The sequence below is a fragment of the Anser anser genome, assembly GCF_964211835.1.
Source record: "Anser anser genome assembly, chromosome: 20".
In the NCBI taxonomy this organism is placed as follows: domain Eukaryota; kingdom Metazoa; phylum Chordata; class Aves; order Anseriformes; family Anatidae; genus Anser; species Anser anser.
In genome coordinates, this window is record NC_139741.1 from 8,450,060 (window position 1) to 8,476,788 (window position 26,729).

A 26,729-nucleotide genomic window follows, 5' to 3' on the forward strand; every position below is an offset into this window, starting at 1 on the left:
TTTTTTGGACTATAATGTATCTTTTGTTTGCAGTATCACTGGATATTCTTTCTTTCACGGGGACTAGTTGGCATTGGCACGGCCAGTTATTCCACAGTAGCACCTACCATCATTGCAGACCAATTTGATGAGGGAAAAAGGACCACAATGTTATCTGTCTTCTATATCTGCATTCCAGTGGGAAGGTTGGTTTTCTTGCTGGTAATTGACTTGCCTTTTGAAATTCTGTGTGACCAGGCCTGTAATTCAATATACCCTCAACCTTGATTAAACAGATTTTTACATATATCTGCATTGGCTCTTGCAAAAAGATTTGTCACTTCATAGCATCTTTAAATAGCACTGATTAGGTTTATTTCCATATTTACTTTGAAGGAAAAAATGCTTTTTTCTCAAATTTAAGGGAGAATCTAAACTCTGAAGACAGATAGGCTTTGTATAAAACATCAAATCAATTCTAAAAGAAATGTGCATGTGAGAGTAGTTTTTTATTTATTTATTTGTTTATTTGAGGACTAGCTTTCAGATATTTGTTTACTTGACAAATTTTTGAGATCCCTCCATTAAACATCTTCCAAGGAAGAACTGGCACTTTCCTCTCCTGTTTTAGTTAAAGTGGCTTGTGTGAAGGAGAGGTTGAAAAGGGCTTTGTAAATGCTTCATACTCTATTAGGGCAGGCAGTCAAGGCTGAGGCCTGAAGCCAGATTAAAACTAAAGGAATTCCTGCAGGGTGTATTTCACATGGCTAGCACAGAAAGGAGCAAATAATAAAGCGCTTTGTAGGCTGCCTAATCTAGGTTTGCAGTGTCATCCTACAGAACATATATTCCAAGTGAAATCTGGGACATTATTACTACTGTCTAAAGTCTGCTCTGACGTTAGACTCTCTTTTTAATATCCATTGGCAAGTAGGCTAGCATAGACCATGTGGGTTGTTTCTGCTTACCTATTTTGAAAACTATGACAGAACAGTTCCCTGTGCTCTCCTTAGCTGATGAGACATGTCATTTCAGCCAGCAAGAGTTCATTAGTGCCTACTGATAATCCCTTTCTGTTGCTTACAGTGGTCTTGGTTATGTCCTAGCATCCGGCATGGCAGGTGTCACAGGTGATTGGCACTGGGCATTCCGGGTGAGTTATTCACTTTCACTCATGGGGCTGAGCCTTTCACTGTAAAATCATAATTTTGGCTGGGGTTTGGATTACTCGTGTTCGTTGTGTAGTGTTGAGTGGTGGAGGAGCTTTCTATTCTCTGACTGGTCATGAACTTGGTGTTTAAGAGAACTCTTCCTGCAAGACAAATGGAATACTTATGCCTAGCTCCTGCAGAAGGAAAGCAGGCATAGGTGAAATTGTACAGCAGCCAGGACAGGTGTTGTTCCTCATACCTGAGGACACACTTGGAATGGTTGTCAGTGCACCAAGACATCCTCAAACAGAGGAAACTGAAGGTAAAATGATCTTTGTACTGGTAGCACCAGTATAATTCTTCAGGAAAATAAAGAGAAGGTAGCCAGATTATTTTTTTATTTCTTTTCTGAGATGCTGTTAGGAATAACTTCTATTATTTGAGGGTTTCAAGAAAAAAACACTTCTGTTTTGGTCATGTCGTCATGATGTCTCCCCATATTGAGCACCTAGTGCTTTGGAAATGCTTTACCAGATCCTCCTAGCTTATCTATAAAGTTAAGTACCAATTACAGGATATGTGAGGAAGAATGTTTACTGGTATGACAGTCTTTTATGGCTGCATCATTTGTGATCAGAGTACTCCAATATAGTTTTCTTCATGTTTTCCTCCAAAATCACAGAATCCTAGAATCATTAAGGTTGGAAAAGCCCTCCAGGATCCTCTGGTCCAACCAACCCCTACCACCACTATCACCCACTAAATCATGTCCCTAAGCACCACGTCCAACCTTCCATTGAACACCCCCAGGGACGGTGATTCCACCACCTCCCTGGGCAACCTGTCCCAATGCCTAATGACTCCTTCTCAGAAGAAATTTCTCCTAATTTCCAACCTGAAATTCTCCTAGCACAACTTGAGAGCCATTCCCTCTTGTCCTGTCACTAGTTGTCTGTAAGAAAAGGCTCATCCTCAGCTCCCCACAACTTCCTTTCAGGTAGTTGTAGAGAGCATAATGTCCTGAGCCTCCTCTTCTCCAGACTAAACAATCCCAAGCAATCATGTGTCTGTATGATGGGGAGAGGGAATCTATTGTCCTTCCTCCAAAGTCACCATAAACTACCAAAATCCACTCTTCTTCTTTACAAATATGACTTACAGACAGACAAGTCACATTAATTTCTGAGCATATCTCTAATTCTCCAATATGTAATTCTAGCAATGAATTTAAATTGCTGTTGAGTTTTTGCTGTAAGAAAAAAGGTATCCTGGACCTAACCAGCTTTGTGTCTACAGATAACTCCTTGCCTGGGAGGTATAGCACTGGTTCTTCTGATTAAACTGGTCCCTCACAAGATCCAGAGAAGGACAGAAGCACACAGAGCATTGAGCATATCTGGCACAATACGAGTAGCAGCTGAAAAACCTGGTGTACAGAGATCTGCCAAGACTACTTGGTGGCAAGATGTCATATCACTTGGCAAGAAGTAAGTGATTTAACAACAAAGGTTTCTTCCATTGAAAAATGACCATTCCACTATTAGAAATATGGCCTTCGAATTCTGCTCAGTTCCTCTGTACTACATGCTGTATGCAAGATGATTGACACCATTAATAAAAGCTTTCTTCCGCTCATTTACAGAAATAGTATGTAAGAGATTAAAATTTGCTTTTTTTCTACTATCCTTCCATTTTGAGGAGGGGGAGGAAAGAAAAGTTATGGTGGCAGTGTGCTCCTGTTTAAATCCAATTCTACTTTTCTACTAAGTTTCCCCTTCCCTCTTGCTTTAACGTGTAGGGTAGGCTAGATAGGTAAAAGTGCACATTTTGCAGGTGTAACTTTATCTGTAATTCTCAGTGCCCAAGGAAAGTTATCAGCATGTCTCAGGCAGTCTTTATATGGTATTGGAGAGCCTGCTGTGCCTCTGATAAAAGAGGTCCGATTCTGCAAGACCCAATATGGTTTAAAAAGTAATTGTACATGTGTTTCAACCAGCTAACTGGGGTCTGGCAGATGACCCCTTGGTTGTAACCACACAGAAATTAAAGTCAACACCATCTGACCTGCAGGACGAAGTAAAACACCGATTGCAGCCAGGTTACCCTGTAGTTAGTGAAAACCCTCCCAGGGTCAGGGAGTAAAAGATGGATCTGGTTTGAGAACAGCAGGTGCCGCTGTGCACCTGCGCCAGACCTGCTCAACACTGCCTGTGCCTGCAGGCTGCTTTCCCAGGAGTCCCGATTAAATGCGTTTAGTTAAAGACATGCACCTCTTGCCTCCCTGGGAGATTTTTTTCGGAGCGTTCCTCTTCTGGAGGAGCCAGCATTTTCTAATTGGTGATTAGATTTGCATCCAGTTTGCATCTGGAACAGCAAGTACGTTAGAAATCCTGTTTGTTGGATCACAATTTGAAGGCAGTAGCAGTCTGAGGTGAATCAAAGAGGAACCTTCCTGACATTTCAGCAGCCAGACTAATGTCAAAGTTGTTTTTCCTGTGACGATGTTCCTTATAACCTCCAGCAATGTTGTAAAAATAGATTTTCATTTTCTTGTCCTTTTGGTACTGATTCCCAAAGCATAAGGACATACTGTCTAAAGCCAGGTGGTTCCACACTTAATTAAGTGCAAGAGCCATTTATCTTTAAAAGATGAAGAATTAGATTCATATCCTAACAAATCTTCTTGCCCAGTGGTCAGCTGGTCATCTGCAGCACTGTGAAGTCTTAAGACTTCAAGACTTCTCATTGACCTCAAAGGAGACTTTCTATAAAATATTAGCTAGAAAAGGACAGGTAAAAAGTTGATTTTCTACTACAATAGGGCAGTAAGGTGACATGGTTTGGGCAATTTAAAAAATGTTTCTTCTTTTATCTGCTGGCTCTCTGTGCAGACTGAAAGTCAATTTACTCAAGTAGAGTTAAGCAGTGCTCGAACCACTGCATCTTAACAGTTTGAAAGACCCAGAAGTTACTCTCATTTATATCGGTTACACAAGCACCTGAAAACCATCCTAAGGCATTTAGACTTGCACACAGAACACTTTCATCTAGCTACTAAGCCACTAAATTGTTGCCCACTCTCTGTTGATGTAGTTCTGCTAACAAAAGGTCACAACAATTGTTTTAGCAGAAGTTGACAATAAAATCTGCAAGAGACCGTGAGTGGGATTTAACATGAAATCAGTGGTCATACTCTTCACTCTAACTAGTATTTTGCTGTCAAAGTTCATGGATAAAGTGTCATCAAAATGCCTATCTTCAAGTGAGTGCATTTTGATTATAAGATATCTGAGTGGACTGTTTTGTTATTGCTTGAAATCCTGGATAGTGCACATAGGCACATCCTCACATCCCATTCTTTCAAATCTCTCTCGTTTCTTTCTTTTGACTTTCAGTTGCAGTTTTGTCTGGTCCTCACTGGGTTTGACTGCCATGGCCTTCGTTACTGGAGCGCTGGGAGTGTGGGTACCGATGTTTCTTCACAGGGCTCAGGTTGTCCAGGGCACTGTATCACCATGCCTTGAAAAATCATGCAGTTTATCTAACAGGTGAGGTGTGCACAACTGTGGAAATACACATGGAAACACTGTACAGTGCTAAATCACAGTTTGTTTCCAAAGACAGAAGGTAGGATGTAACTGTGAATACTTTTTGTGAAGGCAAGTGGGTGTGAATGTTAGACTAAATTGCTTCCAGGTATGCTGAGACACTCCTATTTATTTGTTTGTTTATAATCATGCAGTTAACTGAATAGATGCTGCCAAACCTATTTAAGTAAAGGGGAAATAAGCAGTAACAGGAACATTTACAAGGAAAAAAATCAGCTGTAGAAAGGAGATTTCAGTTGACTATTGACTTTGTACCCCAAGTAACTTAAATACACATTTAAGCATGTTTAAGTTTTACATTTTTGTAACTTTGCTATTACCTTCCTGATAGTCTGTTTTTAAAACTACTCTCATGTTGGCTAGATGATTGTGAGTCCCAGCATGAAGCAAGCTTGATGAATTTGATCTAGTATCGTATTGCATCAAACCAGGATAATTTGTGAGGAACTGCCAGCAGAGCTCAACTTACAGAGACTGTCCAGACCAACAGAGATTCATGAAAACGTGTCAAATGTTGAGCTGGCAAGGTGAATTTGCAACAGGAGAGAAATCTGAAGTAATCATAATACAACTTGGTGGAGATCTCTTTTGCCCAGCTTGGAAGAGAATTCTTTTCCTTACAGTGTGTTGTCCAGAACAGAAAAAGATATTCAGTGTTGCCCTTGAGTCTTCATGGCTGCCCTTAACAACACTGAGCACTGTTGTACTTTTCACCTATGGACTGACTCCCTACCAGTGGCCTCCATGCAAGTGTCCCTACATTTCTTCTGGAAGTATCCAGATCTGGTTTTAGTCCCTATCTTCATGATGGATTTCCAAGAACTACCTGCTTACAATCTTCTCTTTCCACATAGACAAGTAAAGGCAAAAACAGTAACCAAAAACTTTTTTTTTTGTTTTTTTTTGTTTTTTTTTCCCCAAGGGAATAACCAAGTCAACTCAAAAGTTTTTTCTGAGTTGTAGCATAACCAGATGGCTAACCTGATAGGAGATGACCACTGCAGCAAGGCCTTAAATGTACACATTTTTCCCTTCCTGCTTCATTTTCAATACAGACTTGAGCCAAGTCTGAGAGGAGCTGTCCAGTTTTGAGCTAGTGGAAGGTATATTGAAAAGTCATCCACAGGTACTTCAATGGGAAATGCAGTTGTCCTTCCGTGGATACCACCACTGGCACATTATTTAGTAGTGAATAATGCTGAGGAATGAGTGAATTAGGAGTTTGGCTCAGGGTAGGCAGAGAGGGGAAGCTGAACCTTCAGATACAGTTTAAATACTTCATTTTTTAAGCTGATGATGTTAATCTTATGCTTTCTAATCCTCCTTCTCAATTATTATTCCACAGTAGTGTTGTTAGAGCAGACATAGTCCCCAGGGAAGTAAAAGGGAGCACCTGATAGTTTAACCTCATGTACTGCATCTTACAGGATGCTTTAAAAATAACCTTGGCATAAGCTAGTGCCAGAGGCAGCATAAGGCTGATTTTAGACTGTTATTCCAGGGGGATAGAAAGAAAAATAATATAAACAGTTATGTCAGCCCTGTAGCTGACAATGCTGGGAGAACTGAGATGCACATTCCCAGACCTGCCCAGGGATACTTTAAGGACGCTGTCCCCTCTGGCCATTCAGCAGTTGTAGGCTTTTATTAAGGATAGGGCTGTGTCACTTGGACTCCCTGGAAACACAAATTCAAATAACACCACAGCTGACTCAGGTCTCAATCCTTTCAAGGTAGATAAATAGGCACTATGAAATTTTTATTCTGGTCTTTGTGCAGACACCTTCAAACAGATCAGAGAGGTATGTGAGCATTCTCAAACCCTAAAAGATCCTATAGGGTCCTTTCCCTGGGATTAGGCTTCGCTGCTTCCCTTTTCCCTGTCAATTGAGCTGTGCTCTGATTTAGTTTTGGCTGTTCCCTTTTCTTCCAGGTGTAGGTTTATTTCAACCTTTATTTATTATATTCAAGTGTATAACACACAAATTTTCTAAACACAATTCCATGAATGCTCAGATAAAGTAATGTCACCTTGGAACTTGCCTCTCCTGGACAAATCTGTAAATTACTTATTCTGTCTGTTCAATCTATATTGTCACTAACAAGCTGTAGTGAGTGACGGATCAGAATACCGAAAAACTTGCAGAGTACAGCTGTGCTCAAGATTTGTTATCTAGTATAGCAGTATTGTTTTTTCTTGTAGAATTACTGAATTCTTCCTAATCAGCCAGAAGGAGATGAAAAAGAGGAATCACAGAATCACAGCATCGTAGAATATCTCAGGTTGGAAGGAACCCACAAGGATCATTGAACCCAACTCCTGGCTCCACACAGGACTCCCTAAAATTTAAACCATGTGTCTGAGAGCATTGTCCAAATGCTTCTTGAACTCCGTCAGGCTTGGGTCTTTGACCATTTCCCTTGGGAGTCTGCTCCAGTGCCCAATCGTACTCTCAGTGAGGAACCCTTTTCTAACATCCAACCTGACCCTCCCCTGTCCCAGCTCCATGCCGTTCCCTCTGGTCCTGTCGCTGTCCCCAGAGAGCAGAGCTCAGCGCCTGCCCCTCCGCTCCCCTCGTGAGGGAGCTGCAGGCTGCCATGAGGCCTCCCCTCGGCCTGCTCTGCTCTGGGTTGAACAAACCCAGAGACCTCAGCCGCTCTTCATATGTTGTGCCCTCTAGACCCTTCACCATCTTTGTTGCCCTCCTTTGGACACTCTCTAATAGTTTTATGTCTGTCTTGTATTGTGGTGCCCCAAACTGCACACAGTACTCGAGGTGAGGCTCTACCAGGGCAGAGCAGAGTGAGACAATCATGTTCCTCAGCTGCCTAGCAATGCTGTGTTTGATGCACACCAGGATATGGTTGGCCTTTTCTCACTCATATTCAACTTGCCATTGACCAAAACCCCTAGATCCCTTTTCAGGGGGGCTGTTCTCCAGCCTCTCATCCCCCAGTCTGTATGTATATCATATCCAGGATTACCTTGTCCCAGGTACAGGTTGTGGCTTTTGCTCCTGTTAAATTTCATACGGCTGGCTATTGCCCAGCTCTCTAATTTATCAAGATCTTTCTGCAAGACTTCTCTACTCTCAAGAAGTCAACAGCTCCTCCTAATTTAGTATCGTCTGCAAACCCAGTATTCATTCAGGTCTGGCTTCCAGATCATTTATAAAAACATCGAAGAGAACTGGCCCTAAAATGGAGCCCTGGGGAACCCCACTAGTGACTGGCTGCCAGCCTGGTGTAACCCCATTTACTATAACCCTTTGAACCTGACCTATCAGCCAATTGTTCACCCATCATATCATGTACTCGTCAAGGTATATGCTGGATATTTTGTCTAGAAGGATAGTGTCAGAGACAGTATCAAAAGCCTTGCTAAAATCCGAAAAGATCATATCTGCTGGCTTCCATTGGTCAACTAGATGGGCAACATTGCCCTAAAAGAAAATTTAGGTAATTAAGCAGGACTTTCCCCTTGTGAACCTGTGTTGGTTATGACCAATAACTGCATTGTCTTTCAAGTGTTTTTCAATATCTCCCAGAATAATAATTTTACTAGGCATTGGAGCAGATGCACTGTAAATTAAAGGAACAGATCATATCCTAACTGGTTACTTTGCTTTGCATTCAGAAAAAGCTTAGGGCAGTGTACAAAACTTTCCACATAGCACTCTGAAATATTTAGAAGCACTTGTGCTCAGAACACCATGCTCCTGTCACCATTTGCCTCAGGGGAGTTATGATGCATTAAACAATCAGTGGCACCACTAGTCTTGTTTCAAGAGGCTTGCTTTGTCATTAGGATCTCATTTGGGACAGAGAGAAAAGCATATATGGAAGTCCCTCTGGAGTCTGAATCTTCTATGCTATTTGAACACATACTTTTAATAACTTGCTGTTCCTGCAGAACATGTTTGCATTTGCAGATGCACAAAGCTGGGTGGCACTTGAAATTTTGCATTCAGAAAATAAGACGTGGACCTCCTATTGGTTAACTGTTCTTTGAACAGTTTTGGATGGTGGTAGCTGTTTCCCGTAATCAGAGAAGTGAGTTATCTCAGCTGTGCTAACCGGAGGGCTGTATTTCAGATGTATATAATTCCATGTGATAGGATCTCTTCCAGGACAGCAGATTGTGATACAGAATTATTCCATCTGTGTTTTAGGGATGACTGAGTAAATTTATTCCTAGGCTAACCAAGATGACTGTGTCTCCTCTGAATCACTGGATGTCCAAAGCAGATTGTACTCAGAAGAGTCCTCCTTGAGGCTGCTTGTATAACACCTGCTCTGTAAATGGGAGAATATCTGTTCCACAAGATAGAGCGTCAGTTGCAGGGGGCATAGCTGCAATTGAGGCATTGGGACTAAATCCATTTGGAAGGAGTGGGAAGGTTAGATCAAGTAAAGTAAAATCCAAGTTGCCCATTAAAGATTTCTCTGAAACTGAAGGTATAAGCTAACAATGGGACACCCAACACCAACCTTTTTCCAGAGTATGATTTTACTGCGCTCAACTGTCTCTTGTGCTTTATCGACAGCCTGATATTTGGAGGCATCACCATTGGGACAGGAATCTTGGGTGTCATTGCTGGGGCAGAAGCTGCAAGAAGATTAAGGAAGATAAACAACAGAGCTGATCCTCTGATCTGTGCCACAAGCATGTTTGTTTCTGCTCTGTGCTTATTCATAGCGCTGATGATGGCACAGAGAAACATCACTTCCACTTTTGTAAGTGCCAATCTGTCTATCACTAGCAAAATGTCTTCTGGGATCCTGGGGAGACAGGGAAGGGGGAAGAGGAGGAGAAGGATTGCTATTTCTGGATTCCTTCAGTCATCTAGACCATTAAGAAGGTTCAGCAAATGAGACAAAGTGGCCCACTAGCTAGGCAATGCACATGTTGCTCTAGTATTACCTGCAGTGTCAGTCTGTCTTGTGAGGGCCCCACTGTGCATTACTTGTCCCAGTGAAGAGGGCAGTCAGTCAGAGCATTATAAACTGGAACTCAGGACCTATGGAATCTGCCTGGACTAGAGAAGAGAAGAGTAAGCCTATGTAGCTAGCTGCATGAAGCTGGAGTGTCCATATGCAAAAGTGTAGTTAAAGGAAGTCTTGATCTTATGTTAATTTTTAATGCTATGTGACTAATTTAGAATTCTTCTTTTTGCTCCCTGAATACTTAAAGATTGGTGTACTTGGGACTGTACAATATGCACGGTTCTTGCTAACCATAACTTAGCCATCACCTTCAGTGCCCCAAGTCACTAGCTAATCTTCAATGTCAAACTTTTGGCAATGCAACCTGAAGTATAAATAACATAAGGTCTCAGTAAAGGGAAAAACAGAAACTTACTTAGGAATGAAAAATAGTTCCAAAAACTCCCTGTGAGAGAGAACTGAATGTAAACCTTATTTTAACTATAATCTGGTAACAGCTAGGGAAAGACTCCAAGCTTTTTTTCTGTGAATCCATAGCCACCATTACCATGATTAACATAAATAAGAGGATCCAAGTAAAGTTAATTACAGTAATCAACAGTCCTCTGCAAAAGGGTATTTTTGCAGCTTTTTTTGCTTCTAAGAATAACATTTGTTCAAAGAGGTTTTCCTTTTGACACTCCTCAGGAATTCCTGTGGAAAAATACCTTTAAACCAAAGCTAAAAACAAATGGATCTGCATGTCTGCGTGTATGTACACAAAGCAAAATGTGAAATTAAAGATTATTTTTGGGTTCAAGAGCAGATATCTCAGTGCCAAAAGAATTAGCCATTTTCTTTTTCTGCATCTCAGGTTCCCACATAGTCCTGTTCTGAGTGTGTTCTTCAGTTCTCTTTTGTCATTAAAAGTGTAGCACACAACCACAACTGTGTTTGATTCGCCAGTCTATACTAGACAAATGAATTAATGTATCAGTTTTCAATTACCCTTTTCCAAAATATACCTTTTATTAGGACTGATAAAATTTGTTTTAAATATTTCTGTCCTTGCAAACAGCATTCTGTCTTCATGCCGTTATCTGGGAGGAAGTTCTGAACTGGGATGTGGATAACTGTATTCTTTAAGTTTCTTCCCATGGGCAGAGCAGTTGGTCTTATGAACAAAGACTTTACCACTTTATCTTCTGTTTGATGTGCTTGATTCAGGTGTTCCCACATGTAATGTCAGCAATGTGCAGTGGTAATAAATTCTACATAATCTAAGCACCTGTTTCTTCTAATATTTTTACCACCGTGACTGTTTAACTGTTGCCTTCTCTGGCAGCAGCCGTGCCTCTCCTTGCTTTCTAAACAAGATCTGACACTAGTCATACTGGTGTGAGAATTGGAGTGGCGTGCCAGCTGGTGCATCTAATTTGAAGGTCCCACTGAAACAAATCTTCCATTTGTGTAGGACACTAGCAGGAAACTGGCTTTCCAGTTACTGTCTACTCAGGCACACTGATGTCAGCAGACCTGTCTCCATCACTTCACTTCAGTGTGGGAACTACTGAAGCAAAAAACATACATGCATTGGCTTCCAATCGTAGTAGGTTTTATATGGTACTTGCCACTGTCTTGAGCGGATAATGAAAAGGAATGAGTGGGTTTCATCAGCTATGGACAAAGCTGGACGAAATGTTTCAAAGCACAAGAATTCTCAAGTTAACATGTAAACGTGGCAGGATTTCCAGGGTCTCTGTTGGGATAGATAAACTGAAATGTCATGAGATTTCTCTGGTCTTTCTGGACACACAGTTCTTGATTTCAAAAGCAATCTTTGAAAAGACAGAAAAGTGATCTGACTTTGTTACATCAGAGGAGTCTCTGTCTAAATCTTTTCCTCTCTCCAAAAGAAAACAAAAGACATGCTCTCCGCATTGCAGCAGGTGCTTTGGAAAGTCATGACTGAACCCTGCAGCTGGGAAAGTTGGACTGTATTTAGTGTTGGGGGAACTTTGATTTAAATGGACTTACCTTTAATGGTAATGCTGTCTCAGGATGCAGTCTTGCCCTGCAAATTGCCTTTGAAGGAGGCATTCTGCAGCTCTTGTCTCTGATATACCTGCATGCTGTGTGTGTTGTTTTTTTTTCCCCCAAAAAACAAAACAAAACAAAAACCACAAAAAAAACAGAAATGGTTGATCACATATGGTCCAGCCATGCTGACTCCCATCTTTTCTGTCTAGACATGCAACTTTTTAAAAGCAAATTGTGTGTTTGACATTGATTACAATCTAATTCTCTTTTAGCTTTAGGTATGAATGTAAACAGTCATCTACAAAGCAAAATCTCCTTAAAATTTGGGACATTATTCTGGTTGCATCCTTTGAAGACCAACTTCAAGTATTCAGTCTGCTAAAAAATTGGGGATCCTGGAGAAGGTGACAGCAATAAAATGTAGTGTTTCTGGATACACTTAGCAGATTAGAAAGGGCATGTCACAAACACAATTGCACAAATTCAATGGAAACATTTTCCATATTAGTTTCAAATAAGAACTTAAGACAGTGTAAGGAATATTGAGACATGGAAGAAACTGAAGGATACACTTTAAATAGAGCATTACAATTGCTTTCCTGCCATCATCAGCCCTTCTCCCTTGCCAAGTACAGTACTTCCAGAATATCTTTACTTGTTTTAGAGAAAAGTACATATAGCTGTCTCATATTTACAGATTGCAGTTGTTCTGCAGTTGGATGGGTGAGTACACCAGCTATTCAACCATATTGAATTTATTCTGCATGAGAAAGTACAAATTTGATATTGGTTTTAGAAAGAATACTTTAATATAGTTTGCAGAATGGTTTATTGTTTTCCAAAACTGTCTGGCTTAATTTTTTTCTGGTGCCCTACAACTGCAATCCACACAAGACATTAGGAAAGAAAAGAAAAGCTGACAAAGCTGTGTCTCAAACATTAACAAAATTCTGTATAAAATTCTGCTCTGGAGTGTCACATTTTCTTATCATGGATAACTTTTCATTAATTCCCATTCCTTTGAACTCTGGGTTGAGAGCATAATTTGTTTCCTAAAGATGAATTTTACATTCTTTTCTTACATTAAGCATGTTTCTCATACCAGGCTCTTGTTCTTAAGCACCTGAAGAGATTAAATAACTTGAAAAATCTTAAAGAAAAAGGAAAACCTGAAACAACACTTTAAAAGCACTAAACGTGTGAGGGAGATAGATCAATCCCTCATTTGGTGTGTGAAAGCAGGTAGTCATATATTCCATTGATGGTATCTAGGAACAGTTTGGGAGACTTCAGAACCTTCTGCTCTAACCATTGTATTTGCATCTAGTCATATCTAAAGTATCAGCCAGGATTTAAATAAATCTTTGTTCTTTATTTCCTTCCTGTTTCACTTTAACCTGCCGTATCTCTTGTTAGCTATGGCATGACCAACAGAATTTACTAAGTTCAAGCTGTTATTGCTATATAGCAGGGTACTTCTGCACTTTTGGATTTGCCTCTAATTTCCCTGAGTACTGCTTTGACCACTTCATAGGTTGTGATCCTAAGTTAGCAATGGCACATTTAAAGTTTATTGGTATAGAATCAGGGGAAAAAAGAAAGGAAGGTTCTTAATTAATATGGATCTTCCAAGAGAGATCAGAGAGTATTAGCCTGAGATACGATGGTGAAGGGCTAGTACTTTGTGGTGATTTGCAAGGTTTGCCCTTGTTGGTCCTTATTGCCAGGCAGCTTGGCAATAAGCTGAACTATGTGATACTGCTAACCGTGTTACCAACACATTTCATTTTGTGTTTGTCCCAAAGTTCTCTAATAAAAGGCTGTGTCTCATGCTCTCCTGCCACGACTGGCATGTAGAATCATTTCTGTAGTCAACAGGCTGATATTGTTACAGTCATGGAGTTGGAGACTGACTGCATTCTGCCTCTTGCAAGGGCAAGGTCCACCAAAGTTAAATCAGTGGAAAGACTTTGATAGTGGGATGCACAAATGCAAGAACTAAGACATAGTCAAGGAGTATGTGAAACTGGTGATACCTGTTAAAAAACTTAATGAAAAGTAATTATATATGGAGGAATAGATTCAGCTGCAAATTAGAAAAACTGTATAAAGCATTTGGAAGGAAAAGATGTCTGGATAAAGGTCTGTGCTCGGTACCTCTGGTCTTCAAAGCACTTTTTCCCCAGACTGGTTTGGAGGAGAAAACATGAATAGCACAGGCAAGAAATGCAGAGGAAGTAGGTATATAACAGGAAGATGCAGTGATTCAGAAGATGTACGTCTGATTCCTCGTGGGAGCATGAAAGTTACCCCTCTGAAAACATCTGATAGTTTGTACTGTGCCTTTCTTTCATCAACCAGATAGAATATCTTGATCAAAGCCCACCCAGTCAAGATGCTAGCACTTGTTATTATAATAGAGTTTATTTTGTAGGTGCCATCTGACTTGGTTGCCTGTGTCACTAAGCAGATTCTGACTTCTAGAACTACTCCAGCTTTAGAGTGCAGCTTTAATGTTTTCTTCAAGTATTGATTAGTCTGTACAGCCTGCTGAAATCCATGCCCAGGGCTGGCTGAAAGGGTTAATGTTCTATATGACCACAGGTGTAAGAACTGTTGGGAGCCCTACCCCTTTTTCCTGATGGCTGCATCTCCATCTGTGGTGAATTATGGAATTCCCACAGGACACCAAGACCTTGAGGCTGTCTGGCTCTAGGAGTCCATTTCATTTTGGATCTGACCTCTCTGAAGGAGCCTTTAACAGAACTTGTCCTGGCACAGAGATGTTCTGTTGGTTTCATTTGGAAACCTATGGTAAGGGAGATCTTTGAGAAAATTTTAAACCTGTGCTGGAGGTTTCCCTTCACAGGCTTTTGTCTCTCTCTTCTTGGGTTCAGCAGTTCATTCCAATTTATTTGTGAGGGTGATATGTTTCCTCTTTTGGCTCTTCTGCTGAGGATACGTGAACCAAAGCAACTCACATACCTTCCCTAGTTCCTTTCCTCTTATTTAAGAGGAAGACAGTGTTTGTAAGTATAGGCAGATGAGATGTTTAATTTATAAAGAGATGGGTATGTACAGCAACTCACAGAGATGAGCATAGTTGATAAGCCTGCCTTTATCTTCACACTAAAAAATAGCAGTGTAGTGTGTATAGTTACTGCTTTCTTCTTTTTTTGCAGATTTTTATTGCATTTGGAGAACTATTTTTATCTGCAAACTGGGCTGTTGTGACAGACATACTGCTGGTAAGTGCTTGTGAAACTATTTGCTTATTTCTGGGTTTTCAGCTTTTCACAGCAATATTGTTCATAAGTGTTCAACTTGGTGGCCAGGAGGACCAAATTTCTCCTTCCAGGAAGAGATGAGTGAAACCTAACTAAGAATACCCTTATTGGTACTCTGCTAATATTAGGGCTGTAACGTAGTGCTGTAGTGTAGTGCTGTGCAGAGATACCACTAACAATATGGGTGTAGTAGTGCAGTAGTCCAAGCTCACTGTAAGCCCAGAAAGGAGATGTACTGGATGCAATTCATGCACGTGTAACTATCTAGTGTTTCTGGTACCCACACTAGTCTGAATTTTGTGTACAGCTCTGTGTTGTTGGATGTCTGCCAGAAAATGGTCTACACCAAAAAAAAGAATCACTTTCTGTCTGTATTCAGGGATTTTGTATTTGTGCTCCAAAGCTCTGTAAAGATGAGCCAAATGAGGAAAAGCCAATATTCTACAAAGTAAAGGTAGTGTATCTGTTAGAATTCTTCATTCTGTGAACTGTTCGCAAGTTCCCTCACTCCAGAATACAGTTCAGATAAATTCCAGTACTTACAAGTTAAATTAATAAATGATGCTACACTGCCAAAGCATTGGCAAAGCAGTAATGCTTACGATACTCTTGGGGGTTCCAGGAGTGCCACCACAAGCCCAAAGAATAGCAGTGCCTATTTCATTGCAATTATGTCATCAGCAACTTTCTTTAGAAAGGAGTGATGTGAAAAGCACAGATCTTGTGGCACAATTAGTCTTGGTATCAACAAGCAGCTAGCTTTTTCTATTAATTATTGCAAAGGCTTTAAGGATTAACACTTTTTTAATATCCTTGAGGTTTTACTCAAAGGAAGAATTTGGCAACCCTTGTTTTATGCTGTAGCTCCACAGTCACTAATCGATGTCTGTGTAAAATATGGGACAGATATTGTTATGCTAGAGAGATTTTCTACCATCACTGAACTATGCAGATTGTCACAGTCTTATGAAGTAGCTTATGTGACTTTTTTTGGAAAGTCATAGTACAAACAAGCTGAATACAGTTTACCAGTCAAACAAGCAAGGAAATAGTCTACCTTGTTCGTATCTAGTAATCTGACTGCAGAAAGCTGATTTAAATACCACAGCCAGAGCTATTAGAATGACTGAAAATCCTTTCATTGCTCCCCATGGGCATAAGATAGGATATTTTAATTGGCACTATCCTTTTCTACAAAGAATAAAGCACTGTATTGCAATGAAACACAGATTTTGTACTTTTTAGAATCTTCTTCTGTGGGGTGATTGTGTTGCAGATCAGTGAGCATGACCAGAACCCAAACATTGAAAGCAGAATGTTACCTGAAAGAGAGAGAGCTGAGAGAGGTGTGGTACTGGTAAAATTCTGATGCAGCTGGTGCTAATAGAAGACAAAGTAGAGCAATTGTTTAAAGCCCTCAGGACAGATGAGAGAAGGGTCAAATGTAAAGGCAAAGCAGAAAAGAACTCTCTAGTTTCCCACCTTCAGGCTAATCATGGAAAACCGGTAGCTGAAGAGATCCTAAGCAAGATTCACATGAACATCTGTTTTATTTAATAGTTTCTCATTTCGAGGGAGTTCAAATCTATTTGCAGATTGCTAAAGCAAACTCCACTGTCGTAAGAAATCTTTCATATAAGAACCACAGTGAATGCATTCATGTGTAGCACAACGCATAGTGATGCCCAATAACATGTCACAAGAATTTAGGACAGTAAAGAAAACTTGCAGCCCATGGCTCATGATGAAAGTGGTTGTCCACAAGGCTGCCATTGTTTCTTGCTGCCACAGGAACTGAAAATGTACTACCGAGGTGACTGTCACTATAGTCTTAGTTACTCAGTGTATACAACTTGCTTGATATTCCTAACAGCTACCTAAAAATGAGTGGTAAAAAACTGTGCAGAGATAAAAGTATCTCTATTGCAGTCTTTGGTGTAAAAGAAGGATGTGAAAGTATATAGCCAAACACTGAGCGCCTGCTAATGGCAAAAGGGAAGCTGTGAAGCACTATAGAACTCTGCTTCAGCTGACTTGACCTTGCCTTGAGCCTGTTTATCTTCAGACTTCATAGCCTGAAGAATCTTTCTTTACATTCTGATTGAGGTAAAGGAATAAAACAACTCATACTTCATGGTTCTTCAACAAAGCACTGTTGTTGACTGTTGTGTTATGGTCTCAAGTTACTCTTCCATGGTACTGCTCTCTACATGTCAGTTTTCTGCAGTCTGGAATTTTAAGAAAAAATAAAAATTGCAGTCAGCGTTAGTGAATTGGTTGCCCGCTGAAAAGCTCAGTCTGCTGCAAGAGGGTTTTGTTTCTTCTTTGACTCCCAAAGAATGGTCAGAAACAATTATCCTTTGAGACAAGAGGTATAGCCTTGAAGCAGTGAACAGGTACAGCAAAACTATCACTGCTTCAAAATATTTTTTTTATTAGTTTCTATTTCAGATTATTTTTAAATCACTGCTTTTTTTTTCTCCAAGAGAACAAAGCACTATTACAGTTAGTATTCTTCTTACATAACTTGAGCCTCCACTGAAAGATTTTCTTAAAGTCTCTCAATTTACTTTTGTTTGAACTCCTACATTTGTGTTTTAGTTATTTCCTCTGTCATTGTTAAAGAGGAAGATGACATTGCTCAGTTAGATACAGTTGATACAGGATAGGAAGTAAGGCACAAGTCAGTACTGTCAGCTCCTTCTTTAGATTCCTTTCTGAACCCAACCTGCAACATCTGCAAGGAGCTGTGTTTGCATTCAGTTCAGTCACTTAGGTCTCAGCTTGCTTAGGGAATGCTGCATCATATTCCAGCCCACACAAAATCTATCTGGAGTGTCATTGCCATATCCTTGATCCATGTAAACTGAGAAGAGGAGGAAGTTCTTGTCTCCTATGTCACTGGCACACTTCTTTTGTATTTATTTTAGAAAGCTTTGGTTTTAGGTGCAAGCAATACTGCATCAAGGAGGAAGGTGAAAAGTTTGGCAGAGCAGAGCTCTGTAGTGGTGTGCTCCCCCTGAGAGCAGACATTTAGTGTACTACCATGAATGTGCTTTTGGTTGGATCTGTTGAATTCTAAATGTTACTCATTGTTTTGTTAGAAAAATGATGGAATTTAGATGAATTTGTGGATGTCTGCTCATTCAGCGGCAATCTTATCTGAGAGTTTTGTTTCATCCTGCTGAAAATCCATGGGTTCAGTGTATCACTGCTACTACGTTGACTTAAGGATGCCGTAGATAACAACAGAAATTTCTCTTTTTGCATTGTTTCCTGTGTGAGCTGGTAGACTTTCTGATATTGTGGCTGGATTTGCTAATGCATGTTCTTATTCTGCCATGAAAATGACTTTTCATTCTCCCTATATGGCACTGCTAGGCAGAATGGAGCTAGGAATTTATTTATCCTGCAGCCTGTGGAGACAAAGACAAAGGAAGACGCTGACTGAATGATAAGGACTTTCTTCCTTTGTGGATCGTACATCAAGATGCATTGCATGTAGCAAGCCTTGTGCCCCTTATTCAGCTGTAAACATAAGGTACCTACCGGCTGACTGCAATCAGAACGTGCACGTAGGGAAGTGCTGTAGCTGCCTTGCTTACAGTTCTCCGGCTAAGTAGGAGTGTCCCTAATGAAATAGCTGTTTACCATCTGTGAGGTACCGGGACTCTATATTTTAGGCTTTTGGCAGCTAAAAGCATAAAAGCTGCTGGAACTGGAAGCTAATATTGGGCTTGGGAAGGCTACCAACATGTCCCTGTCTTTGTTTGGAAGTGCCCTGGGAGGTATACAAGTGTTTACCAGCCTGTCTCTTCCATCTGCTTTTTTAGCTGACAGCTCTGTCACATAGTCTGCAGGAGGATCTCTAAAACCTCCAGAGACAGCACGACAGGGCTTGCAAATCAAATTTCTGGGGGCACCCTGCTTATCTGTCAAGGCATCTGGACTGGCATCTCCTAGGAGATGACGGTGCATAGGATGTCATCTGCGTTGTTGATATGGTGTGAGTAGCTGGGCAGTTACTGTGGACAGGCTGCTTCAAAGCCCACGTTTGTGGGAGTGTTCAGTTTATTTTCCTAGAGAAACCTACAGTTTGTTGAGCTTTTGCATACTGTTTCCATTGTGCAGAAGAACCTCAGTAATAGCACAGTCAGAGTATGTGGGAGCCCGTTAACTATAGGAAGTTTCTGTCCTTCTTGTCCATTTTTCTTGTTACAGCTTTGTTCCGTAGGTACAGGTATGAGAGATTAAATGCATGCTGCAAGAAAGCAGTGCAGGACACTGAGAGTGTGAAAGTGCATTTATATTCTCTGGTGCCTGCAATGCCCACAATATGTTAAGTACATAACAATATTTGATTTGTATTGCTCGAAAACAACCTATCATTATCAATAAAAGAAAAGAAAACTGAGTCTAGGGCAGTTGGCAGGATAACCTTAGAGAGCCAAGAACAGTCAAACTCCTGACTAGCTCTGTCTTAGCAAGGTCTATTTCCCAACCTAGAGTTTTCTACTGTAATTTGTTTCTCTCACTCGGAAATTGAGACTGATATATTTGATACTCTTGTTCTCACAAGAGTAATTAACCTTGGTGTCTTGGACAATGCTGCTTCCTTACCTTCCAGTTTTAATTTCCATTAATGCATCTCCTTATACCCACCCTAAAGATGTGGCACTGATATTGCTGTTAGGATATAGCTATGTCTTAGTGATAGGTGAATATTTCCTTACCTAATATTGTGAGACCTCCTTATACATGCAGAGTGATGATAAAACTCCAAGTTAAATGTGGGAGCAGGATCTTTTTCTTCTTCTATGCCCAACTTGTTGTCATGCACGTTAGTGTTTCTTTGAAGGCAGAAATAAAGCCACAATAAATTATATACCTTGTGTTTGCCTCTTGGCAAAACACATCACCCTATTAATTAGCGTTTGAGACGTCGAAGTGATGCTCCAATCAATTTCCCACAAACAAACAAACAAACAAAACAAAAAAACAAAACAGGAGAGTAGAGGAGTGGGGGAATATTAAGTGTTTTGTCTCTGATATGAGCAATTGGTTGGAAAACAAATGTATGAAGGTTTAAAATTGCCTCTGCCTCATTCTGACTGTGAATGCTTCTCCTTTAAGTGTGTAATAATGTAAATGCATTACCGAGAGAGACACAAACAAATTATATAGAATCATGCTGTACTTCAGGCATTGTTGATCTTCTTTAGTAGCGCAGACATAAAAGCTCCTATCACCCCAAAATGACTATATTTCATCTTAAAATTGGTTATAATCTATGTGATGCTTTGCTGTGTTCTGTACCTGTACCATCTTCTTCAACTTGTTATTTAAACTGCATGCACTCGAAAGCACAATCATTTTGAGGTATGGTTATTAGAGTAGCTATATCTCAGGTGCTCTCCGGTTACAAGCAGCAAACTTCTGCCATCAAATCTGTCATCAAACCACCATCAGCCACCTTCTGGTCCCTCCCTGAGTCTCCACAAGGTCTCAGCTGACATCCTCTATAGCTGTGGCAGCTCGTTCTGGTACCCCAGTTTCCCAGCAGGCTAGACCGGGCCTGCTGACACAGTGTTACGAGAGGTTTTTCTCAGAGGCTGTCACTGCTGAACCTCCTTAGGAGTAAATTGGTACTAGTAAATCGGTACAACTGCAGGGGTTACTGGCTGGAGTTTTCCATTAGTGGCATGGCCAAGTGAATCTGTACAAGTTGCTGTGAGTCTGTGAATGGAGGCAGGGGAGTAACGTTTTTCATGCTTTTTTGTCAATCCCTCTTTTGTGTTGCTTTCTTGATCGTTTTCTTCCTAAATAAAACATCCAGTGTACTGTATTGCTCAGAATAACCTCTCTGTCTCCAAACAGTGTTTGAATATGAAATATAAAAAAAATGAATATATCCATCCCTCTAGGTTTTCATATAAGTAGGTGGCCATTTTTGAGATTCATTCTGTTAATGCTCATTCTCCTGTGGGTTGTGTTTTGTTTCAGTATGTCGTGACACCAAGACGGCAGTCTACAGCTATTGCCCTGCAGATTTTGGTGAGCCATTTGCTGGGAGATGCAGGCAGCCCATATCTTGTTGGGACTGTAAGTGAATTCTCTGCTTATCTGAGTTTTCTTTACGGTAAAACTTTTAGAAACTGAAAGACAGACACTCACAGAAATCTAGGCAATTCCTGGTCCAAAGCTTAGAAATTACGCAAGTTGGTAGCCTTGAATAACCTTGATTCTGCAATCCAAGGGGACGTTTTTGTAAATGATTTTACTTGCATGCAACTTCTGGTCCTGTGACACTGCAGGTACGTAGAATATAATCCTATATCTGTATAGATGTGAGTAGTTTCCTGCAGCGTGTAGAAATTAATTTTGATTTAAAATTTGAAAATTCTTAAATTTTGAAGGCATACATTTTTGCAAAGACAGTATCATCTCCTACCCACTGTTCTTTGCCATCTTTGAGGCACAGGCAGAACTGAAGCTTCCTGCTGAATGTGCTGCTGCATCCTGCTAGTAACTATGGACAGAAGACTTCTTTTGCAATACCTTGCATGCAGTTGACTAAAATAGCAGCTAATTGAAAGGTATAAGACAAAAAAAGTTTGTCATGGTATACCCAGATGAGATTATCCTCATGTAACCTTGCACCTTTACAAAGAACAGAGATGATGAATCCAGGAATAGAACTGTTGTATATCCATGTGCGGTGCAATGAGCGCTACATTGTGTTCTGGAAGGCTTCTGTGAACCAGTATACCAACGCTGCCCATGTCTGCTGATTAAACACCATATCTTCTGTATTCAGGTCTTGCTATTGTTTGCTGACCTACTTCAACTAACCCTTTAGCTTATAAACTGTCTGGAGAATCAGTGAATAGTCTTTTTCAGAGTCTGTGTTTCTTCCCTTTGCACTCTAGAGATTTTTTTGTTTTTACTGAACATTTTAAAATTAAATGCATTAGGTATGTATTTTGGCTGTTATGTTTGCTGTAGTCCCTAGGTGCCCATTTAGAGTTGATCTCACTCTTATCTCCTTAAACTGTCATAAATAATCATATTCAACCCAGAAAAGGTTGAAGAGTCTCATATTTGTGTATTTCAAAACACGAAGCATATTGTAATCAAGGACATATGTGGGAATAGCAATGACTGCATTCAGCATTCATCTTTTTGTTTGTACTAAGAGTTTTTAAGTTCCTAGGTTAAGTATTGAACCTTATGGGTTTCTTGAAATCAGCTTTTCTTTCTGTCTGCAAAAATAAAATTCCTGTGTGTCACATATAGCTTTTACAACCTCATTGTCTAGCCAGTGCAAAAAGCAGCTGTCTGGTATCTTCTTCCCATTTCCTCATAATGTCATTCCATGACTCCTGAAATGCCTTTTGGCTCAAAACCAGACTCCACTCTTGTCTCTGAAATCAGTTTCCAGCTCTTCCCTTTTTAATGTGTGTTGCTGCTCATGGCTGCATTTTTGCCAGACCAGTTTCTATTCATTTGATTCTGATTAAGGATGGATAAAGTTATCAAATAGCACCAAGAAATGATAAAGGTCATTGCCAAATGTTTGTCCTGTGCTGGCTCTCTGGAGATGGGCTAGAAAATGGTAAAATGAGTTAATGTTTACTAGTCATGATAAACACTGGTTGCAGTATTTCGTGTTCTTGTGACTGGAGGCACTAATGATATAAAAGAACAAGATTCCCCAACCAAATGGAAATGGAACTGCAGTGCAGTATAGGGGTATTGGGGTTGACAAACCAAGGTAGCAAGCTTTTTGTCCCTACCTGCTCAGTTTTATTCTATTCAAGGGCCACAGTGTAAAGAGCCTGCTTAAATCAAGAGAGAAGTATGGTGTTACCCCACGTTAATGACAGCAATTTTCATTCCCTAGATCTCCAATGTTATTCAGGCCAAGAACAATCACTCAGTCCAGTGGAGTTTCAAGAGCCTGCAGTACAGCTTCATCATCTGTGTTTTTGTTGGTGTCATTGGAGGAGGTTTTTTCCTCCTGACATCTTTCTACGTTGAAGACGATCGTAAGGAAGCAGAGAAGCTCTAAGGTTTCTATGTATCTTTTAAACTTTTATCTGATAACTTTCCTGTTTGTATACCAGCCATGATATTGACTCTGTAAAGTTAAAATACAAATGTATGTGTTGTGGTAATAGTACAATAGTTTCTATAAATAAAAGAAATGCAAAATCCCAGCAAGGCCTCAGATTAAACAAATCTCTCATATTAAGAAAAACAGACTTTACAGAACACACAAAGATCACAGAAGTGCTATTACTGACCCCTTCAAAATATGAAGGTAATAAAATAGCTTTACTGCAGGTAATGCATCTTCATGGAAGGTGTTTCTTTCTCTCCTCTGGTCTTTGGAGCCCACTAGAACCATTCCTAGCTCTCTGTAATATTTCTCTCTCTCCCCTGAAAGAAGTCATATACAAAGTGTATGACTTAAAGAAAATCTGTTGAATTGGATGCAACACTGTCCTCAATCACCTAGATTCTTACAGCTTCCTTCTGCTCTGACTTGGTTTCCTAGGTACCAGAAATGAATGCTGTCTTTCAAGTGAAGATGAACTCCAGGGCAAGATTTGCAAAAAAAAAGAATAAAATAATGTCCTCCTCTTTTTCTTTCCTTTCCTTTTTGTTTAATGAGATACAGCTAGAGAAAAGGCCAAATAACAATTCATCCATATGGCAGAAAACCCTGCGTACTGACTTTTTTGGATGCTTTTGACTGTGAGTCAAAAATTGCTGCTGACTTGGCATATGGCAGCCCTCCCTCAATCTGCAAAACGGGCATGAGTATTCTGTGGAGCTGGGAAGCTCCAGAAGGTAGAGTATAGAGCTGTCACAAGCATGACTGTCAACCTAAACAAGACTAGCATTTAAGGCAGAATGTCTTGTGGAGATTAGGAGGAGAGGCCTATGAATTCTCAAGAGGATAAGATTTGTCTGTAGAATTCGGAAAATCTAGATAGTTCAAACAGTGTTTTCATTTGTCTGAAATGACCAAGGGAAGCAGACTACCAAAGTCAATGCCAGGTTCAAGAGTGGGGGGTTGTGGTCAGTCTGTATGTCTATATGCATGTCCTGGTTTTGTCAGGGATAGAGTTAATTTTCTTCACAGTAGCTGATGTGGTGCTGTGTTTTGGATTTAGGATGATGAAAATGGTGTCGATAACACAGATGTTTTAGTTGTTACTGAGCACTGCAGAGTAACTGCTCAAGAACTTCTCAGCTTCTCATGCTGCTCTGCCAGTGAGGAGTCTGGGGTTGCACAAGAAGCTGGGAGGGGACAGAGCCAGGACAGCTGGCCCCAACTGACCAAAGAAATATTCCATACCAGAATATTCCATACCAGATGGCGTCATGCTGAACAATAAAACTGGGGGGAGGTGGTCAAGGGCGCTGCTGGTGCTTGGGGACTGGGTGGGCATCAGTCACCTGGTCATGAGTATTGTGTTGTGCATCACTTGTTTTTGCTTTTATTCTTTTCTAGTTTTTTTTAAATTATTTTATTTTATGTTATTTTATGTTATTTTACGTTATTTTATGTTATTTTATGTTATGTTATGTTATGTTATTTTATTTTATTTTATATTTTATTTTTTCTCCTCTTTCTTATCAACTGTCCTTATCTCAGCCCATGAGTTCTCACACTTTTACCTTTTTCAATTATCTCCCTGATCCCACTGTGAGGGCCTGAGCGAACAGCTGTGTGGTGCTTAGCTGCCTGCCAGGTTAAACCACAATATAATATGTTAATGGTCTCTTTATAATCCTTTGAGGCTCTTCAGTGCATCCTCAAGCTAGGGGTAAGTATTTCCTCTCACAAGTGAACAGTGGCAGTTATAAAAACACTTAAATATAATTACCCATTTGAGGTCTTAAAGTGCATAGGACATTGGATGTGGTAACTATTGTCATAATATTATGCCAGGCACCAAATATGACATGATTAGTGTGGTCAACTTTCATTGTTTGTGGTGGTGTAGTTGCCGGCAGCACCTTAATGTCAAACCCTCATTAAGCGAAGTATTATGAATCTTACCTGATTCTCACAGTATGATAAGGATCATGAAGGATCCTAAATAATTAGCGTCATAAAGCACAAAATTCCTGTAATGACAGTGACTATTGACTGCTATTATAAATAGCATAATTCAACAACTGTGGGTTTCTCCCTCTCCTTCCTTCCCTCCCTACCTTCCTCTCATTTTTTGAAGTCTGTTCTGAAACCAGCCTTAAACCCATATAGTCAAATTTGGCCAGAGCTTATTCCATTATGAGAAACAATGACGTTTTCTGTGATACTCAATAAGAATGTAATAATTGTCTTTAAAATAAAAGTTGGTGTTCTTGAAGACTTAGAACTCTTTCTGGTTGTAAAAGCCTACCAAAGCCATTATACCCCTGCCTTTTTGGAAATTTACGTGGTGCCAGAGAACCCATGTCCAGCAGAGGATTCTTAATATTGGATATGGACACATCAGCTTGCAAAGTTTGTAAGTGTTTGTCTTAACATTTTCAGTCTATTTTTAAGCTACCTGGGGGCAGTGTTTAGATTGAAATTCCTTGCTTATTTTTGGCAAACCTGATGAAGTTTGCAGCAGTTGTCTTCCAGCTAGAGGGAGAAGAATTCACTTGGCACAAATCCCATTGTTCTTAACAGAATTCCTAATTGTAGGATGAATTTAGGAGGTCTAAAAACATTCTTTAAGGCCTTCTCAACTTGCTGCACACTTGAGGTTGGACTTGCAAGAGCCTGAGATTCATCTGGTATGCTGTTGCTGGACCACATGTGGTGTTTGAAGATATCCACTTGGCTCTAGCAAAATGGTACTTGGAAAAGTTGAATTCTGAGATGAGGTGAAAATGCAGTATATTGTACAGTGAGTGGTATCTTCAGTAGATACCATTTACTGTTTGATCACTACATGCCCAGAAAGTGATGGAAGAGTTCAGTGACAAGTACATGTCAGTATATGAGGCCATAGAATTACTTTGATTTTGTTTAACTTTATGAAATTTGCTAGTAACAACTTAGTGCCAGATCCTTCCTGAGTATTTTATCAAAATTTCTCAGAAGCTGCATTTAAGCTTACTGTCATAAAGATTTGTATTGTGCTTCAAGTCTCTTGTACACAATATGTAGATATTTATATTCTGTACAGCCTAATTATGAAATTGCTTGGGGATATTGGTATTAGTTCATAATTTGGTTTTGGTAAAGAACTCAAGGTAACCTGATACTGTGAAAGATGTTGAACTTGCATTTACAGAGCTCACATCAGTAACAGAACCATGATATTCTGCCTCTGTGTTGCCATACTCTAGAATTAAATTTTGCAATTGCTAAAATCATTGGCAACTGCAAACTAGATATCCCCAACACCACAGCTGATTCCTTGAAAAGCAGGCAGACAGGCCAAGATCTTGAGAATGGTAGGGTTTAAGCAGCTTGATAGTACTTCTCTATTGGCATCTTCATGATTTGCCCTGTAAACAGATGATCTATTTATTAAATTAGATTTATGAAATGTATTATTTATTAAATTATTTTATAAATATATTCAGAAATGTAGCTGGAACACTGCGGAGGCACACACTTGACATATGAGCAAGAGACGCCACATGCTGTTCTGTGATGGTACGTGAAGTCCTTGACAAACTCATTCCAACTCCTACTCTCATCTCCCTTGTGAAAGTCAGCA

At 40.0% G+C, this 26,729-nt stretch overlaps 1 protein-coding gene across 6 annotated transcripts in view; it reads left to right on the plus strand.

The window, feature by feature from the left end:
* Positions 1–25,502, plus strand: part of SPNS3 (SPNS lysolipid transporter 3, sphingosine-1-phosphate (putative)) — a 46,331-nt gene extending 20,829 nt beyond the window's left edge. For 3 of the 6 annotated variants that reach the window (XM_083806249.1, XM_083806246.1, XM_083806247.1), the window contains 9 exons: positions 34–185; positions 1,066–1,132; positions 2,427–2,617; positions 4,526–4,678; positions 9,286–9,475; positions 14,887–14,952; positions 20,995–21,093; positions 22,895–23,063; positions 23,552–25,498. In XM_083806249.1, coding sequence (XP_083662375.1) covers positions 34–185; positions 1,066–1,132; positions 2,427–2,617; positions 4,526–4,678; positions 9,286–9,475; positions 14,887–14,952; positions 20,995–21,093; positions 22,895–23,062 — 1,086 coding nt within the window. In that variant the 3' untranslated portion in view covers position 23,063; positions 23,552–25,498. Of the gene's footprint in view, positions 1–33; positions 186–1,065; positions 1,133–2,426; positions 2,618–4,525; positions 4,679–9,285; positions 9,476–14,886; positions 14,953–20,994; positions 21,094–22,894; positions 23,210–23,551 lie in introns of those variants that run through there. The other 3 variants (XM_083806250.1, XM_083806251.1, XM_083806248.1) reach the window with 3 other exon arrangements.
* Positions 25,503–26,729: the final 1,227 nt, after the last annotated feature.